The sequence below is a fragment of the Trachurus trachurus genome, assembly GCF_905171665.1.
Source record: "Trachurus trachurus genome assembly, chromosome: 9".
Lineage (NCBI taxonomy): Eukaryota > Metazoa > Chordata > Actinopteri > Carangiformes > Carangidae > Trachurus > Trachurus trachurus.
The window spans coordinates 28,951,481-28,970,187 of NC_139895.1; the positions used below are offsets into that span (position 1 = coordinate 28,951,481).

The 18,707-nt window shown below is 42.6% G+C and overlaps 1 protein-coding gene across 1 annotated transcript in view; it reads right to left on the reverse strand.

Moving 5' to 3' along the window:
* Positions 1–9,694: 9,694 nt before the first annotated feature.
* The window catches only part of arid3c (AT rich interactive domain 3C (BRIGHT-like)), a gene marked incomplete at its 3' end in the record, with an annotated part of 63,031 nt that continues 54,018 nt past the window's right edge, over positions 9,695–18,707 (reverse strand). Inside the window, exons 4-8 of the mRNA XM_083978825.1 lie at positions 16,680–16,863; positions 15,552–15,796; positions 12,598–12,909; positions 11,291–11,380; positions 9,695–9,867 (exon numbers count right to left, since the gene is read on the reverse strand). Of these exons, the coding sequence (XP_083834951.1) occupies positions 9,695–9,867; positions 11,291–11,380; positions 12,598–12,909; positions 15,552–15,796; positions 16,680–16,863 (1,004 nt within the window). The remainder of the gene's footprint in view (positions 9,868–11,290; positions 11,381–12,597; positions 12,910–15,551; positions 15,797–16,679; positions 16,864–18,707) is intronic.

Genomic DNA, 18,707 nt, shown 5'->3' on the forward strand with positions numbered 1-18,707 from the left:
GTTTGACAGGATTTGGGTATAAATATTGTTATTTAAAATATGAATATTTATTTATAAGCATTATTCATATCATCTGTATCAGAATCAGCCTTTACTGTCACTATACAGAAGTACAGCAAAATTACAGCAATCAACCCATCCGTACACATACAGCATACAATACATACAATAAGACAGACATAACAGGATGACTGGGGAGAGAGAAAAGGGGAGAATGCAATAGGTCTGCCCAAGCCCAACCTGAGGACAATTTTACATTTAAAAAGTTGCCCAAACCACAGACCTGGCAACCCTACTGACACATTGGTTTAGCCCCATATGCAGAAGCTATAGTCCTAGCTGCGGCGGCCCCAGTTGATTCCACCGGTGGCTCTTTGCTGCATGTCATTCCCCCTCACTCTGTCTCCCCTCTTCCTGTGTCTACAGCTGTCCAATCAATTAAAGGCATAAAAGCCCAAAAATATACTTTAAAAAAAAGAAGAAAAAGACTTGATGGTCCCATATGGGTGGATGTTGTCCATGTGTATTTTGATTATAAAGCAGGTCCAGGTTCTATGCTGTATTCAGCCTGTATTCAGACACCAAACCTTAAAACCAGCTGTTAGGATCACCTCAATCCACTATCCAACCATGAAGGATTTGATATCTGCTCTATGTTTTATTGGATCAATCATAAAAACAGTCAATCAGAAGAGAGGCAGAGAGAAGAGGAAATACCCCTGAAATGAAATGATAGATTATAGATCTTGTGAATCTTCTTACAAGGTGCAACATTTACAGCAGTGTAAGCTCTTGATCCACCTCTGTCACACTGAGCCCTCTCCTTGAAGACACTTTATTCCTGTTGTTAAGTGTGAACTAAGTCTTCTGACTAGAGAGGATCCAGAGCGTTCATGCTGGAGGTCACTTGGAGAAACCCTGACCCTCTAAACCTCTCAGAGTTTTCCATTTGTTTTCTCAGCATTGTGCTTCACTCCAGATGAGAACAGTGGTTGGAGGTGTTGGACTGAAGAGGTGCTGTCAGCTCAGCTGGAGGATGGAAGGACATCTCAGAGGTGACCCTAGCTCTGTTTCATGACCTCAGTCTTCTCTGGTTTGCCCACATACATGTGCAGAGCACCCACTCGACAGAAAACTAACCTGGAGACATGTGAGGTGTGAGATGTGATCACAGCCTCATCCTGTATTTACCCAGTTAAAGGGACAACGAGGAGTTTCTATTCGGTTATAAAAAAAGTCTCACGTTAATGTGGATGAATCTCCGCTACCCACACTTGTTAATGGGCCCATTTTTGATAAATATATCGTTCTGTCTCTATCGTTAGTGGTGGCGGAGATGCTGGTCAAGCCGACCAGCGTTTCTTTACTTTCGGTTTCGCAACGAGTCATGAGAGTAACGCAGCTGAATCGCCGTTTATGGTCGGAACTATGACGGTATGTGATCGTCTTTGAACCTCTGACTTTAATTATTGATGAATAAAAATATGAGTCTGTCTTGCGGCGGTCAAAAGAATTTTACGGTGCGCGCGGAAGCTCATAAATGTAGTGTGAAAATGCTTCGCTTTTCCAAAACTCCTCGTTGTCCCTTTAAAGCTGGGGTCACACTACATGATTTTTTGCCCAGTTTTCCCACAATTCCCAGTCGAGTCTTGTCTGCACCAGTCGGCAAGTGGTTGGGTACAGTCAGCATGGTGATTTAGCGCAGAAAACTGTTAGTGTGTGATGGGGTACAGGCTCAAATTGGCAAGTGTGTGAGGCAAACAGACACCGCCTGACTCACCCCAATTCAAACATGTTTGAATTGGACGGTCGGGGGTAGACTGTTTATGTCATGATTCATACCCATTTTTTCTTTTTAATGGATTTCTCACAGCAGATAGCTGCGCAAACAGCAGCAGCAGTGAGCCATATGACGTCCATGTTTGACTATACTCCTCAAACTGACACTCCTGCGAGAGTGTGCATGAGAGTTTGGTATGTTCAGGGGGCTTCAGTTGGTTTGGCAAATGTGTAGTCTGTGATACCGCCCACAGTCTTTAAAGGGATAGTTCAACATTTTGGCAAATTGACACAATCCCTATAGTCATAGCAGTAGGTTCGTTACCTTTAATTGTCGGTGGGAGCTATTTTTAGAACGGCGTAACAGAGCCGTGAGCTGTTCAGAGCTACGCTACGGAGGCTTATGGAATTTCTTGGTTTCCCTCATCAAACTCATCAAATGCTGCTTGCCGAAAACTGCCCCCGACGGGAACGCGCATCAGCGGATTTGCATGAATTTACCTTGAAAACAACTCCGTTATTATCTCATAGTGTGGTGAATGTGCAGGTCACAACAGCGTTTTGGAGTTGTTGGATTGTGTATTTGATGAGTTTGATGAAGTAAACCGAGAAATTCCATTAGCCTCCATAGCTCTGAGCAGTTCGCAGCTCTGCTCTACTGATCTAAAAACAGCTTGCACCAACAATTATAACAAACCTACTGCTGAGACTATAGGGATTATGGTAATGGGCCAATTTGCCAAAATGTTGAACTATCCCTTTAAGTGTGTGATCCCAGTCATCATTAAAAATCTGCTGAAGCCAGTCGGTTAGTGTGAAGCCACTCCAAGTCTTTTCTAAGTCAGCAACAACTGTGAAAATCATGTAGTGTGTCCCCAGCTTAAGATAAGACTTCAGGGTTAAGTAAACCTATGAATGCATATGGCTAAAAATCAGAACAAAACAGTAGCCTACTTTCATTTCTCCTCACTGGCACACTGATCACTGACCAGAGAGCATAGAGTAAGGTCACTGGACAGAACATGGTGGCTGATCTTTGTCACGGTTACTCGGGGCTGCTGATCAGTTTCACTTATGAGGGTTATTGTGTTTGTAACGTGCATCAAGTTGTTACAGGAAGTCAGCAGCTGTCAGCTCTTGGCTGGATTAGATCATTTGACAACAGTGTCAACCTGTGTTGGTCAGTGAGCGCAGCTTACTTGGCCTGCTGCAGAAATTTGGTGCGTAATGTCTGCAGGGAAAGTAATCTGATTACTCTCTGACAGAGCAGGTCAGCCCTGGGCGCCTCTGTGCTGTGTCAGTCTGTCTGGACGTCACACTCCGTGCTCAGGCTTCATTACGTTTGGAGCAGATTCTTCCAGAAAGCCTGCTGACATCTTTCAGTCTGTCTGCTCACAGCTCCATCCGCCTCCATCCACCACGTCACCGCAGATTGATGCTTCACCTTATTTTATAGTAGTGCTATTGATTTGCACTGTGCTTGTCAGTGGTGCATAAAATTAACACTGTGTTAAAGGGGCATGGATTTCTGTCAGCCATTGACAAGATAACCCATTATTGGACAACTGCTTCTAATTTGTTTTTGTTTATTCAGAAGTATAAAGTAACATTCAGCCAACCCCAATAATAAGTCTATTACTGGCAAATCCTCGTCGCTGCATCGACGCCCACTAATCTTTGCTGCTCCTAATTACACGAGGATTCTCAGCCTTAATTAACCAATCTTTACCCCATTTCACCTGCTTAATGCTGCACTCAACCAAACTGCATTAGTTCAAGTGTGTGTGTTTGCTGAATTGGACTTTTCAGTTTCCCACTCGTCACTTTTTTAAAGAAAGCAAACGTCTTTTTTTTTTATAATTGTGTTTTATAGTTTCTGGAAAGAGAAACTCTGACAGTCTGTGTTTATGTCAAGCTCAGCCTATGGGATTGAACAGGACTCAAACAAATGAACCAACATACTATACTATACTATACTATACTATCCTACCTATGATCATTACCTACACTTTCTCTGAGGATGTGTTTATTTTTAATTTTTTAATTTTAGAGCTCCAATGAATGGCTGAGTGTTTCTAACTTGAACTGCACTGAACCAATGACAGTCTCTGGAACACAGATTCAAGGTTTCATACTTCACAAACCTAAGAAATCAATCCTTTCAACATGAACACAAATTTGAATTTATTTATTTTGATAAAAAAAAATTAGGGGACAATACATATTAATAGACACTTTCTTGTAAATACGCAGGATTGTAGCAATCAGCTAATTTCCATCCTTTGTCCCTAGATGCTGGGGACAACTGTGCTAACTGTTCTGATCTGTCTGCTGGTCTCTGGTTCTGGTCTCCACAGACCCCTCCTCCTACGGTAACTATGCAGGGGGCCCAAACCTTTGCTGCGGACCCTTTTCCTTTTCTGTTATTTTGAAAATGTAAAAGATGGGGAAAAATTAGATTGTTTAAAATGTAAAGGGAATATGTCATCTGTAACTTTATGCCTTTCGGAGATCATTTCATCTTCCACTTGCTGAACTGTTCACATTTACAGACATTTTGACCAGGGGTGCCCAAACTTTTGCATGCCATTGTATATAGAGACAGATAAAATAATTTAAATATCCAACTTAAACAATAAAAAACAAAATAATTTAAAGTTTACATTGTAAATAACCTTCTTTAAAAGCAGCTCATTTTAATTATTTTGATATAAAAAATAACTATAAACCTGTTTTTACTGTAAATGATTCTGAGGTGTAGCTACTTCATATCAACCATTTGTTATGGAGGCGGAGCCACATATTGAGACATCGCTGTGTCAAACCCTCAGGGGCCAGGGTACATTTTTGTGTTTAGGTGTTTTATTAACTGTTTGAAACCCATGAGCATGAATGTCACATACTGTTTTTATGTTACTTATGGATGGAGTTAGTAAAAATAATCTACTGCCCTCAGTTTGAGAACTGCTGCTGAATGTGTTTGTGGTTCGTGCCAGGGAAGAGCAGGTGGTCTGGATCAAGGATGTGAATGTGCTGCATGATAAACCCAGTTTAGCCAGATTAGAATATCCCCAGAGTCAGACTCCCTCTGCCAGTTTTTTATTTGAACTAGTCTGGTGCACTGCAGTGTTAAGTGTTAACCAAAATGTTTTATAAAAATAAATATCTCCCAACATAAAGCAGTTTGACCAGCTGCAGTGATGAAGATGCTTTGTCTGGAGGGAGCTGTCACTGACGGCAGGAACGACACAGACACCTCGCTGAAGTTAAAAGCATGATTTTATTTCTAAATACACTACAAGTCAAATGGGAAAACAGGAAAATCTCTTTCACCTCTTTTTGTATATTTCAACCCCTGAGCACCACAATCCAGCTTTCCCATAATGCAACTGGATTCCTCCAAGATGAACATAAGGGAAATGAAAGAAACATTGAAAGCCTTATACACAGCGAGTAAAGCGGTTAGTGTCTAAAAACTACAGCACAGCTAAAGCTAAAGTAAACAACATGTTATTGGGTTACATCGGTCAGGAGGAGTTGGTCTGCATGCAGAGCACAGCTTCACAAACTCTCTGCTGAGGACAGTCACCGTCATCCGACCTGTCCACTGATTGGCATTGTTCAGCACTGTGTACGGGGGTTTGGGGGTTTGACTGGGAGGTCCAGGTCCTGAATGAGCCCTGATCCTGGAGCATCCTACTACGTGTGACGGCCCTGCAGAACAGGCTCAGACGTTTCAGTCGCACAGATTTGTTACAGTCAGAGCTTTAGAGACACAAAGTCAAGTGGTCGATGATCTGCTGAGTGACATCAGACACAAAACTGAAAAGTCCCTCTCACTAAATCATAGATCCAAGACTTTGTGTTTGTACTGACTGGGATGGAGGACAGACACCTCTCTTCTCATTTCAACATTCTGAGCCTCTGAGTGACTGAAAGTCCTGATCCTGATCCTGGACCATGACAGATGGTCCTGGCTGGTCTCTGGCTGCTCCTCAGTATGATTCTTTATCACAAATATTAATTGTGACTGGAGCCACGAGAGGGGGTCTGCAGAACCTGGCCCTCATGTGAGACCTGGTTGGAAAGTCAGCTGGAGCTGTGAAGCGGGAGGAGCAGATCCATCCAGACTGCTGGATGTCCAAGACAAGTATATTCTATTCTATATTTATGTAAAGACCATAATGCTGAGGGGTGTGGTGATGGTGGGGGCATTTTTGTCAGTGTCTCCCCAAACTGTATATAAAAACAGTCTGGTGAACATTGATGTTCAAAGTTAAAGAAACAACACTTGGAGACAGGCAAAAGTGAACTCAACACAATCAGCTGTTACAGGTTCACTCAGTTTGCAGCACTACGTCTCTGGATGTAATTGACAATTTTCACAGGTTTTTAACTTTGACTTCTCATTATTAAAAAAAAACAACCCTCCAAGATGTTTCTCAACCTCTCCCACATCACAGCTCTGTTCAGGTGGAGGAACGTGTTGACGCTTCCAACACAGATTATAATGAAATTCTCTCAAATCTCCAAATGATGGAGGTTTGCCAGGTCCAGCTCCATGAACTCTGACATGATGCCACGGACTGAGTGCGTGAGTGTGTGTGCGTGTGAGTGTGTGTGTGTGTGTGTGAGGGACTGGTGGATCTGTATCTATTGTGTATCGTCTGATTGCTGCAGAGCATTTCAAGTAAACACGAGAATTAAAAAGCACGAACCACCTTCACCAGCCGAGGAGTCAGCTTCGTCTGATTGGCTGAGGATTGTCCTCTGCTGCACGATTGTGTTTGTAGAATTTCAACATCACCATGGATACATACAGTCACACAATATATTATCAGCTCTACTGTGTCACCAGTAATCAGCTGGGAGCCACCGTCACCGCAGTCAACTGGACAGTCTGCATCAGGACTGCTGCACAGTGAGGAAGACGCCTACTACTCTTCATCAGTGGTGGAGCTACTGACACCCTGTGGAGCCAGCCTGTTGGTCTGTGTTCTTAAACTCTGCTAGTAAAAATAAGCCCCACACTGACATCTGATGCCTCAGTCCTCAACAGGACCAACATCAGAACTGGTGCGAGTCCCCGTCTTCGTCTCTGTGCTCAGGTTCTCATGCAGACCGGATCAGCTCTGCCTGACAGTGTCCCACTACAGGCTGCTCTGTTGCGCCGGCACAACACCCAACATAAAAAGCACTTTGAACATGTTGCTTTTGTTAATTCTCTAGAATCATCTACTGTTTTTTTCTTTTGACTGAAAAGCGTCGGTATCCACACAAACACATGGATATGAAACACCATGGATACACTGACAATTAAGATCATGGACATGCTCGTTGGCACAGTCTATAACAAATGAGGTAGATGTGTGTCAATAAAATATTCCCTTCTTTGGTATAATCATACAAAAAAATGAAAAAGAGAAAAAAAAATCCAGTGATCTTGTTGAAGTAAAACATTGATTTCAAGTGGCTGTACAATAAAAAATAAATGAAATTTATGAGGTATATCTTGTTTTCATACTTTACTATGATTATATACAGGTAGATTGGTGAGGTATCTGCATTCAAGGAGACTCTTAGACAGGGGTTGCAAACAAAGTGGTGGAGCTGAATGCAACGTTAGCAGGATCAAATATAAAACATAATAAATAAAATCTGCAATTAAAAGCTCTAACAGACTCAGTAAAACCCCGAATATCTTCAAACTGTTTACCATTTCCCTTCACAATAAAGAAAATAGTTTTATACCTTTATGAAAGCAGAAAATAAAGAGAAATGAAAGAGAAGCAAGTGCATAAATAAAAAAAAGAAACCTGGATCATATTCACAATATAAAACCACTGATGATGTCTCCTGCTGCCGACAGGCCTCAAGTGCTCTACTCTGCTGTCCTGCGTTGCACCAGCGTTGTGCTTCTGTCGTCTTAATGTCAACACACATCAGGGATAGCTACTGTGTGCAGCGCCGCGGCCTCGGCCTCCTGCTGCTGTGGCGCCACACTTGGCCTCAGCACAGGTTGTGTAAGTATTTCTGACCACAACCGCATCAGTGGAGTAACCATGCGGATTACAGTGTTTACCCTACAGAGTGAGGAAAGCGCCGGAGCCACGCTCATCATCACAGTCATTGTCTCTCTTGTTATATCATCATGAGGAAGCTCTCCTCCCCCCTCATCATCGGCAACTTGACTAACAAGCTTCTTTTTTAAAATCATTTATGTTTTCTTTTTATATTTTGTTATGTCTACGCCGCAAATAATTTATCCTATAATTAATATGACTTTCACTTCACTGTTCACTTATTCTGTGATCATAGCAAAAAAAAAAAAAAAAAAAAGAAGAAATAGAAAACCTGATAAAGACTAAAATAATGTCATCTCTGCTGTCCACAGTGGGAGACACTCTGTGACACAGTGAACACATTGGATTGGTTACTGTGCATTTAGGAACCGATTGTTTCAGCTAACGCTAACTCACACAGCTGTAGATGATATGTCTGACTAGCGCGCTAGCAAAACATATAAAAAACAGCAGTGTCCTGAATGCACATTAATAACTGTGTGAACGTGGTGTTTATATTTCCCAGAATGCAAAGTAACATCTGTGCTGCTGCAAATATGCCCCAGTGGTCAACTTTGGTACTGCATTAAAAAAAATCTCCACAGACCACTGTGATAAAAGAGATGTTGTTTGCTTTTTTTCCCCCCTTCCTTTGTTTTTTTTTCTCTTTGTTTTTTTGGCATGTGACATCATCTGAAAGAAAAGGGTCATGAATAAATGGCTCCATTCAGTTTTTATGATACAACATCTGCAGCTGAATGAACAGTGGCTCTGTGACCACGCTGCGAGTAATAAATCTTTGGTGAACTTTCTGCGTGTGCACTTTAGGTTTTTCAGGTTGTGTTTCCAACTGGACTGAGCAGACTGGTCTCCCAGGAGCCCAGGTCCTTTGTGTGTCAACCACTCTGACTACATTGATGAATTATAATCTTTGGTACTGTGAACCACTGAATATCATGATCATCATCAAGTGGCCCCTGGTCTTTTCTGGACTCTGCCTTAAAATATAGTTTTAATGCATATGAGTTGATACTATGGTTAAGAAGTGACACACAGGAGACCTGGGACAGGATTATACTGGGCTGATTGGTTTCTGACTGGTTTGAGAGGACGTGTGAGAGACAAGTAAATCCGGCCTTGATAAAACATTTTGGACATGTTAGTAATTCGAGGACAGAGCTATGTGTTAACCTTGTTTTTCTGCTTCCATTTGCCTGATTGCTTGCTGATCTCCGGCTTCTCTCTGCTGTGAATGGACGCACACGTCACTCTGTTATGATCTACCTGTCCAGTGGAACACCCGATGTAGCTGAAAGTCTCTGATGCTAAGCTAACGTGTGCTCTCTTGTTGTGCTGCTGCTCTGATCATCAGGTGTGAAGGATCAGTGTTCGGTTCTTTGGTATCAGCTGTGAGCAGAGATTTTTTACAAACATCTTTGTTTGGCTTCGTCCAGGTCGAACCATCAGTCGATGAGCAACATGAATCTGAACAAGTGTCTCTGAGGACGTGAAAGACAATGGCAAGACACAGAGGTTAACTGTCCTGGAGACACACTACTGATTCAGAGCAGGAGGAGGAGGAGGAGGAGGAGGAGGAGGAGGGGCGTGGTGGGGAGGGGGGCAAAAGTTTTTAGTCTGTAATAACAAATTTGCTGCTTTTCAATCTGTTGCTAGGCGACCTACGAGGAATCTGACTGGATGGAAAGCCACCTACAGGAGCCGCTGGAGATGGGCTGATGGTGGAATCTCCAACTGCCGTGTCTTTGAGGAGAGGATGGATCGCCTCCCCGGTGGGGTGGGACGAGGAGGAGGAGGAGGAGGAGGAGGTGAGGAAGTGAAGGACGGACAGAAACTCAGGGGGAGGAGTTTCTGTGTCCGTCGAGCGAGGAAGAGGAGGAGGATGAGGAGGAGGAGCAGGAAGGCTGGAACTGCGTGGGACTGGCCTTTCCCTGAGTCTGACAGCTGCCGTGTTTCCCGCGGTGCCCCGTCATCCCCGCTATGGCCGACTGGCGAGCAAACAGGACACCTGAGGAGCAAACAGGCCTGAGTCAGCTCCACTGTCCTGGGGTCAGATCTGTGTTTTAACCTCCACCATTACAAACAAAAGACCTCACAGGTAGCCACTCTGTTTCTAAGATAAACCATTCTGTTTGATTTAAAGTGTAAATGCACTTAGAACGTGTTTAAAGGGATAGTTCAACATTTTGGCAAATTGGCCCATTGCCATAATCCCTATGGTCATAGCAGTAGGTTCGTTACCTTTAATTGTCGGTGCAAGCTATTTTTAGAACGGTGGAGCAGAACCGTGAGCTACTCAGAGCTACGCTACGGAGGCTCATGGGATTTCTTGGTTTCCCTCATCAAACTCATCAAATACACAATCCAACAACTCTAAAACGCTCCGGTGGACAAGTTGTGACTTGCACATTCACCACGCTATGAGATAATAACGGAACGTTACAAGACAGAGTTGTTTTCAAGGCAAATGCAGAGACTGCTTGCCGAAAAACTGCCCTCGACGGGAACGTGCATCAGCGGTTTGTATGAATTTACCTCAAAAACAACTTTGTCTCGTAACGTTCTGTTATTATCTCATAGCGTGGTGAATGTACAGGTCCAGAGCGTTTTGGAGTTGTTGGATTGTGTATTTGATGAGGAAACCAAGAAATTCCATTCCGTAGCATTTCCGTCCACCGTAGTGTAGATCCGAGCAGCTGGCGACTCTGCTCCGCCGTTCTAAAAATAGCTTGCACCGACAATTAAAAGGTAAAAATGTTGAACTATCCTTTTAAGACATGTTCAAGTTTCGGTTGGTGAGTGTCTCTGGAGCAGAGATCTCCTTTGAGGAGTCTCCTGTTTCGTACAGATAAAAGCCTTGAATACAAAGCTATGATTAAATAACACTGACTTGACTTGACTTAGCTGATCAAACATCTGATTCTGCTGCTGTAGAATTTGACTTAAAGACCTGCAGATTTATGTGGATGATCCAGAGACACTCGTATTAATATGATGTCAGTCTGTGTCAGGATGAGCTGGATCAAGCCGACTCAGACATGAAGCTCAGACCCTGACACAACTGGTCCATGTTGAAGCAGAGTGGCTGTAATTACTGCAATACACAAGCTGCCTCCATTTATAGACACACGCACACGCATGCATGCACAGACACACACATGCACATGCCCACATGCACATGCACACACATACAGACACACGTACACACACACTCTAGGCAGGCACATAAGACAATAAGCCCCATCGACCTCAAATCCACAGGCCCAATTTTGAGATATTTAACTTTTTTAACTCTATTGGACTGCCACTTCATTACGATGGATTTTATAGCAAAGACATCAAATTGCGTGGAGGACTAAGCACCAGGGTGCTGCTATAACTTATTGAATTTCCTGCCTGCAATTACATCAGCAAACGGCCCCTCTATTTACCTGTGTAGACAACTCCATTTATTTCTATTGACATGTTGATGCTGCTAATGCCGTTGGTAGACAGGTTCAATGCGGTCTCTTGTCTATCATCTGTCAAGAGAGGAGCAGAGAGAAAAACTCGATATGAGCATTTAGAAAGGGAACAGAAGGAGCAGGAGCAGCGCCCGGTGGAGTATTGGTGATAATTCAGAGAGTGACAGGATAAGGAGAGCTTTATTAAAGAGGTCTGGCCACAGAGAACTGTCAAAAGATGTTACAGCCATTTGTACACGTCTGTTATGGATGAATCCTATCGCAGCACACAGTTGGAGAACTCGGCTGAATAAATGTGACAGAAATGTCTTAAGAGCAGAGAGCAGCAAGACGCAAACACACACGCTGATATCAAACCGTCTGTAAACACACACTCATCTGGGTGGAGACAAATAACAGTGTTTGGATGTAATCTTTAAATGACAGAGCTACAGCCAGACGACCAGTGTGCGGGAATTAACCTGTGAGAGATTCTCACTCATTTCTCCATCACGTATCAAGTGCAAAGCCTGCTATTATGACTAATATGAGAGAGGCAGTGATGCAGACAGAGATGATATCACACTCCAGCAGATAGGCCCCTCATTCTTCCTTTAGCCTCTATCATTAAGTCACATGTGACTTATGGTGTGTCAGCCATGCGCTGGCTGCAGCCTGCGGTCCACGGGAACTATTTCTTCATAACATCTGTGGAGCTGAGCCGCAAATTACACATGTGATATGATGAACTATGTGCACATTAGTGGTTGGGGCTGTCTGCGAGAGCCATTAGCTGCTTCTGACAGCGGGCCGGCCTCACACCGTCATCTCACTCTCATCACATCTCACTCCTGATCGTAAAAGATTCTAATCAGACTCAGCGTTACAATAAATACTGATGTTTGACCTTTGCAGACTTTCAAAGTAAAAGCATAACATTCTGCATTTTAACGGATCCCGTGAAAACACTAAAGCTAGGTGACTGTGTCTGCCTCTGACCTCTGTGGCTCTCACTGCTTCCTACTGAAGACTTTAAACCTGATCACAGACATTTATCAGCTGTGTCCTAGTTCAGGGGCAACATCCTTCAGAGGCTGGAGCTGTGACCAGACCGGCCCATTTCAAAGGCTGCTTCTTTTCCAGCTGATGCATCCTTAAGATTCACTGCAAACAACACTTGTGGTGGAGAACTGAAGGAATGACTCAGTACTAGACTAAAATGCAGTCACCATGGATCCTACTATGGATTGTAAATGAGCTACCACACTGTGTGTGTGTGTGTGTGTGTGTCTCACCTCTGTTGTTGAGCTTGATGTTGAGGGGCAGCTGGGTGGCCATGGCCAGCAGGTTCTGCTGCAGCGCGTGCTGCATGATCCGCTGCTGCTCCTCCGCCACCATCATCATCTTCTTCTCCGGTGGTTCCCCGCTCTCCAGCTTCTCTCTGAGCTGCTCCAGAGCCGCCGCCTGCATGGCCGCCGCCGCCTGAGCCGCCGCCGCCGCCTGGGCCGCCGCCGCCGCCTGGGCAGCCACGGCCGCGGCGTGGTGGCTGCTGGGAGACATGGTGAGTCCCATCCGGCTGGGCAGGCAGCCGGACATCATGGTGTCCTCTGCAGAGAGGGAGAAGATTAGATACATCTGCTCCACAAAAACACGACCATCAAAGATATTCACAGGAAATAGAATTAATTTCACCATAATTTATTATAATCTCTGTCTCCTTTGTCCTCAGAGAGTGACACAGAGCTGTGTGGTACAGTTTCCATTGTATTCTATACTGTATCTCACATTACTTTTGCTGAAGTCTCTTTTTTAATGTGAAAAAACAGGTTTAACACAATGTAATAATGCAATAATAATAATTTTCTTGCAAATTTAGTTTCAGGAGGTGAACATTATTTAGCTGGATGGATTATTTCAGAAAATTGAAAATTGAATTAATTAGCTGCTACAGTATACCTGTTTTCATTCACAAAGCTTTTAAGGCCAGACACTACAGGCAAAACATAGTTTTTTGGTGCACTGATCAATTTTGAGATTTTGGGATAATTTGTTTCCTTAACACGTCTTCTTTCAGAATAGTGGAAAGAAATGGTGGAAAATCCACATTGAGGTTTTTATTTTACTTCATTTTGTCTTTTTTCATCTGTAGATTTCTCCTAAATTCAAAAGTTAGTCCATGACCCATGTCATGTCAGGTATCATTGTAAAGCTCTCTCTCTCCTGAACAATGATGTAGGCTCCAAAAATCGTAATTTTCTCAACAACAAACTATAAAAGTACGATTGACAATGACAATCTGTGGAATTTTACTGTACAAGTCTTTAAAGGCTGTTTTTCCTCAAACTCTGAGCTACAGTAGAAATCTCCACTTCAGCAGCACTTACAGACACCAAACCTTCCAGTTTTATCCCTGTCTATATTCTGAAGGTTTTTACAAAGGGGATGGTTGATATATCATTCACAGCCTGATTTATACAACATTTTATTCCTAAAAACATGGAAAAAAAATTTTTTAGGGCTGGTGACAGTATTTTCTCATTTACAGAGTGATAAAAATACATCCAAAATCCCCTCTGTAAAAATGGCTCTAATATGTCAACAAAATACAACAAGAATTTTGAAAGGGGCTTTCTTTATCCATTGTTCAGATTTCTGTTCTGGAAATGTATGCAAATAAGTGCATAATTAATTAGATATGGCCTCATTTACATATTTAAACATACAATTTGACAAAATTTGTAATACAAAAAATAATTGTCTTAATTTGAGTGATAAACTTAGGAAGTTTCAGATTCAGATGGTGAGATCTGTTTGTTTTTACCCTATTCACTTGTAGTGTCTCACCTTAATCACTTTTAATTAGTATTATATTACTATTACTATTATTATCATTATTTTTTATAAAGGTTTTTCCCATATGATGGAAAATACATTGACACACACCATTAAAACACTGTTTCCTTACAGGAGGAGTCAGCTTAGCTCTTTAAGTCCGTGCAGATTTATTTAAGTATAATGTGTACAGTAAACGCTTGGTGGTGGTCTGGCTGACAGGGGCCACAGTTGTAGTTCACTTTGGGGCCCACAGCACCAGACACCTGGGAGTTATGGCGTCCACTCAGTGTCTGGTGCTGGGCCCGGAGGATGCTGGGAGATGCCTGTCGCTCGGTGTGTTAACTGGAATGCTGGATGTTATTTCATGCTGTGACCTTGCAGAGAAACAGCATTAAAATAACTGTGATGTGTTGGTGTCACGCTACACAGTCGCTCAGCTGCTCTCTCTCCTTGAGAGCGCACCATTAAAGAGCCGCTGGAATTTCTGTGCTGCATTAGACTGTCTCGGAAATCAGTGGCTCTGATATGAGGAAGTCCTGCAAGATGTTTCCTCTTTGTGTGTGTGTGTGTGTGTGTGTGTGTGTGTGTGTGTGGGGCACCCGCACCAGCCCGCAAGTTACATGAGTATGAATGGATGGAAATGGTCAGCGCTTGTGAAATCAATTTGTGACATGCAAACACGATGACTTCTCCTTACGCGGCTCGGTAATCGTGCAACAGTTTCTCAAATAGATGTTGTTATTTGTGTAATACATCACGTGCAGTCTTTTCTTTCACAGTGTCCATGTAAGAGGAAATGAATCATCTTCCAGAGGGACAGAAAAAGAATCTGTTTGTTATGGGTGGGAATTCTACAAAAGTTGTTCCGTCTTATTCCATATGTTCAGAAATAATCACATGATATATTTAGCATGATGCATTGTTTGCACAGCTGCAGTTTTCAGCATCAGACTCTGATCACTTCACTCACATGATCACTCCATTCGCAGGCCTTATATACTGGTTAGTGTTGGTTTTTATTTTATTTTGATTAGACTTTTTTGTTTCAGATTTCACATTAGTTTTATTCATCTCAGTATCAGTGCTTTTTTTGTAATGTGGGGAATTTATTAGACACAGGAGCTGCAGATCTGTGGTTCATTGACAGTGATATCTGACATCATTCACACAGTGAATATTTTGTACTGAACTTGTACCGAGAGTCAATCAGCTGTGTGACACTGCTTCATCTGATAAAGCTAACAATCATACAGGTTAGGTTTCATATCAAAAAAAAAAATCAGAACAGTGATGAGCGTGACATGTTGTGCTGATGAGCTGGAGATGTGGCAGCCAATCAGGAAACAGAAACTTCCTGTTTTGTTTTCTTGTCTGTTCAATCTTTTCTGTCATTTAGTGTGTGGTCGTACTGTACCTTTCTTGATCACAGGCACATGGGAGATATGGCCGCTGTTGTGAGTGAGCGTAGGCAGGTGGGACATCTGGAGCTTTGGTGACGACAGGAGGGTGGGGGTGCTGACAGGGGAGTAGCTGAAGATGGCCGAGCCGTAGCTCTGCCGACGGCCTTCCCGCCGGTTGCTGTCGATAGCTGCCTGGAGCTCGCTGGGGGAGCTCAGTCCTCTCTTTTCACATTCATACGGATAGAGGTACTTCATATACCTGCAGGGGAGAGGAGCTCGTCATTCACTTGGCTTTTTGTTCCACTCTTGTACCAAGTGACCAATCAATCATTAATCAATACATCGGCAGAGTGGGAGCTGGGAAAACAGAATAAACCAAGATGACTTTAAACTGCAGCATTATTATTACTGTATATCAGTATTATTATTATTTTTGTAGCCATGACAGCAAAGCTCTGGTACAGCACATCTCTTATTGCTAAAAAGTGACGTGGGCATTTGGCGCACACTAAAAACAAAATACACACCAATGATATGAACGGTGACTTCACTGTCTCAGCTCAATTAGATTTAAACTGACAAAACAGACTCATGGTGTTTTTATTGTGTTATATATTATTATAGGCAAAAAATAAAAAAATTACATAACAATTAAAAGAATATATAATTAAATAGCTAATATATAAAATATCAGAGGAACAAATCCAAATATCCAAAAAAGAAAAAAAATTGGTGTGCAGACGTTCAAACAGGTGCCGTAACCAAGTCATAATTCTCTTATTGATACAACAACGTTAACATTTATTTTAGCCAATAGACAAATGCTTGTTAAATGATAATGATTAATGAGATGATGATTTTCCACTTTGCCCTTTAAAGACGTGAGCTGAGTTTAACTGTCGGGTCACACACGACACTATAATTATAGCATGAATCAGAGCAGCTAAAGAGCACATGTATGATGACTCACACGTCCTTTAAGGAAAATAAATCTTATTTTAATCCCAGTGGATTCATTTCACTACAACAATTAAAGCAACAACCTAAAATTCAGTATTTCCTCTGTAACATCAGGATCTCAGTCATGTTGGACACAGCCCCGGTGTTAGAGAGCAGTTATCAGTCATCTGCGTTGTACTCACTGTGTTCGGAGAGTGAAAGCTGCACTGGTAATGGAGGTAGGGAGGTTAAGGCCTTTGGTGATCTCACGCCATATTTTCTTATTGATGACTTCCACTAAGCCGCCTTTTTCTGTGACGAGCTTGTAGAGCATGTAGAGATCCAACACCTGCTTGGCCATGATAGGAATCCGATTCACTGGAGTCCCTGCAGAAAGCAAACAATATCCACAATCAATTCCATTAACTTTGGTTCCTCTCATCAATAGGCTGCTGCACCTCCTCATAAGGCCAATTTATCTGGAGCCAGTCAAATGTCTGACAGCTCCGTTAACAGCAGGAAATATAACTTTCACAGAGAAGTTCCTGATGTCTCAGCTGTGAAGCCGCTGGACGCTGTTCCCTTCATTACAGAGGTTTTATTTGAATGCAGAGACAAAGCACTGGACTGGATGAGTGTGACAGCTGCTCATCCACACCAGACATTACATGACAAAGAAAAAGTCAAGAGCTACCGATAAATCAGTCTCGACTTGTTTAAAACTTCACTAATAAGACTCTGTGGAAAATGGGAGGTCATCTTCCATTAATGACTGTCAACCCTCCCCTGATTAGCAAAATAAAGGAGCTCAGATAATAATTTGTATTTGCAATTTAATGTGAGGCAATAAAGAGAGAACGGCCGGCTCTTTGTGAGGATTGCAAAGTGGTTGACCCTGAGATAATTAACCTGCATTTTGCTGATAGAGTTCCATTGTGCCCATCGGATTTACCATAATAGCGATCAATAGCTGCAGAAATATAGTGCAAACAACAGCAGCGGGGCCTATAGAGCGCGGGGGGAGCAGGGCTCTGAAGTATCGTCTGAGGTGGTAAAACCACATCAATTAAGGGCAGTAATTACGGCTTCATTTTGTGGTGCTGGCATTTGAACGAATGAGACACTATTAAAACAAAGGATTGATGTTCCCCTCCGCTCACAAGACAAACAGCAGCAGTAAGTCTGAGGCCGTGCAGCTCGCCGTCGCTCTGAGGTGGAGGATTTGCGGCAGAGACTGAAAAACGAGCAGAGCGGGTGATGGAGGGGGGAGAGCTGGTCTGAAGGAATCACACAGGAAAGTTCCTCTGAACAGAAGTTTGTCACTGTGGGCTCCAATACATGTTAATAAATGTCACCTTCATCATCACATGCAGCTGAATACAACTAAAAAGTCATCCTGCAGTAAAGCTGCAGATTACTGATACAGGAGTCATTGGTCCTACTGCACCTGAAGCAGGGAAACCTCAATCTACAGCAGGGGGATCAAACTCCATCACACAAGGGGCCAAAATTTAAAACACGAAGTATTAGATATGCCAAACACAAACAGTAATGACATTTTTTGAACAGACTGTTGAACAGATTGTTTAAATGAGAAATATGAATTTGAAAAGGTCAGCATACTGTACATTTTCTCAATGAAAATAATATTAAAGGGACAACGAGGAGTTTCGGAAAGCGAAGTGTATTCACACTACATTTCCCATGAGCCATTTGGCAAAATGTTTTCGCTTTCATTATTAATCAAGAACGAAAGTCGGAGGTTCGAAGATGATCAGACGCCGTCGTAGTTCCGACCATAAACGATGCCAACTACCAATCCAGCGGTGTTATTCCCATGACCTGCCGGGCAGCGCCCGGGAAACCGAAACTAGGAAATGCTGGGCGAGTTGACCACTAAATAATAATATCAAAATAACTAACGCAGATTCATCCACATTAATACAAGACTCTATTATAACCAAAAGCAAACTCCTTGGGGTCTCTAAATGAAAAAAACAACAACTTTGTTTTGAACGGGGCCTTCAAGCAAAATGAGAATATATCAGATATGACCAAGCTGGTGAAAACTGCAGTAATTTCAGAAAAGGTTGTAAAATAAAACAACAGAACCAAACATTTAAGTTTAGCCTGGTTTTCTCTCTTATGCCAGATCCTCAGCATCTTTTCTTGTTTGCAGATTCATGTGTGTTGGGGGTTCGGTCCTGAGCCGAGCTGAGCTGTGATCAGTG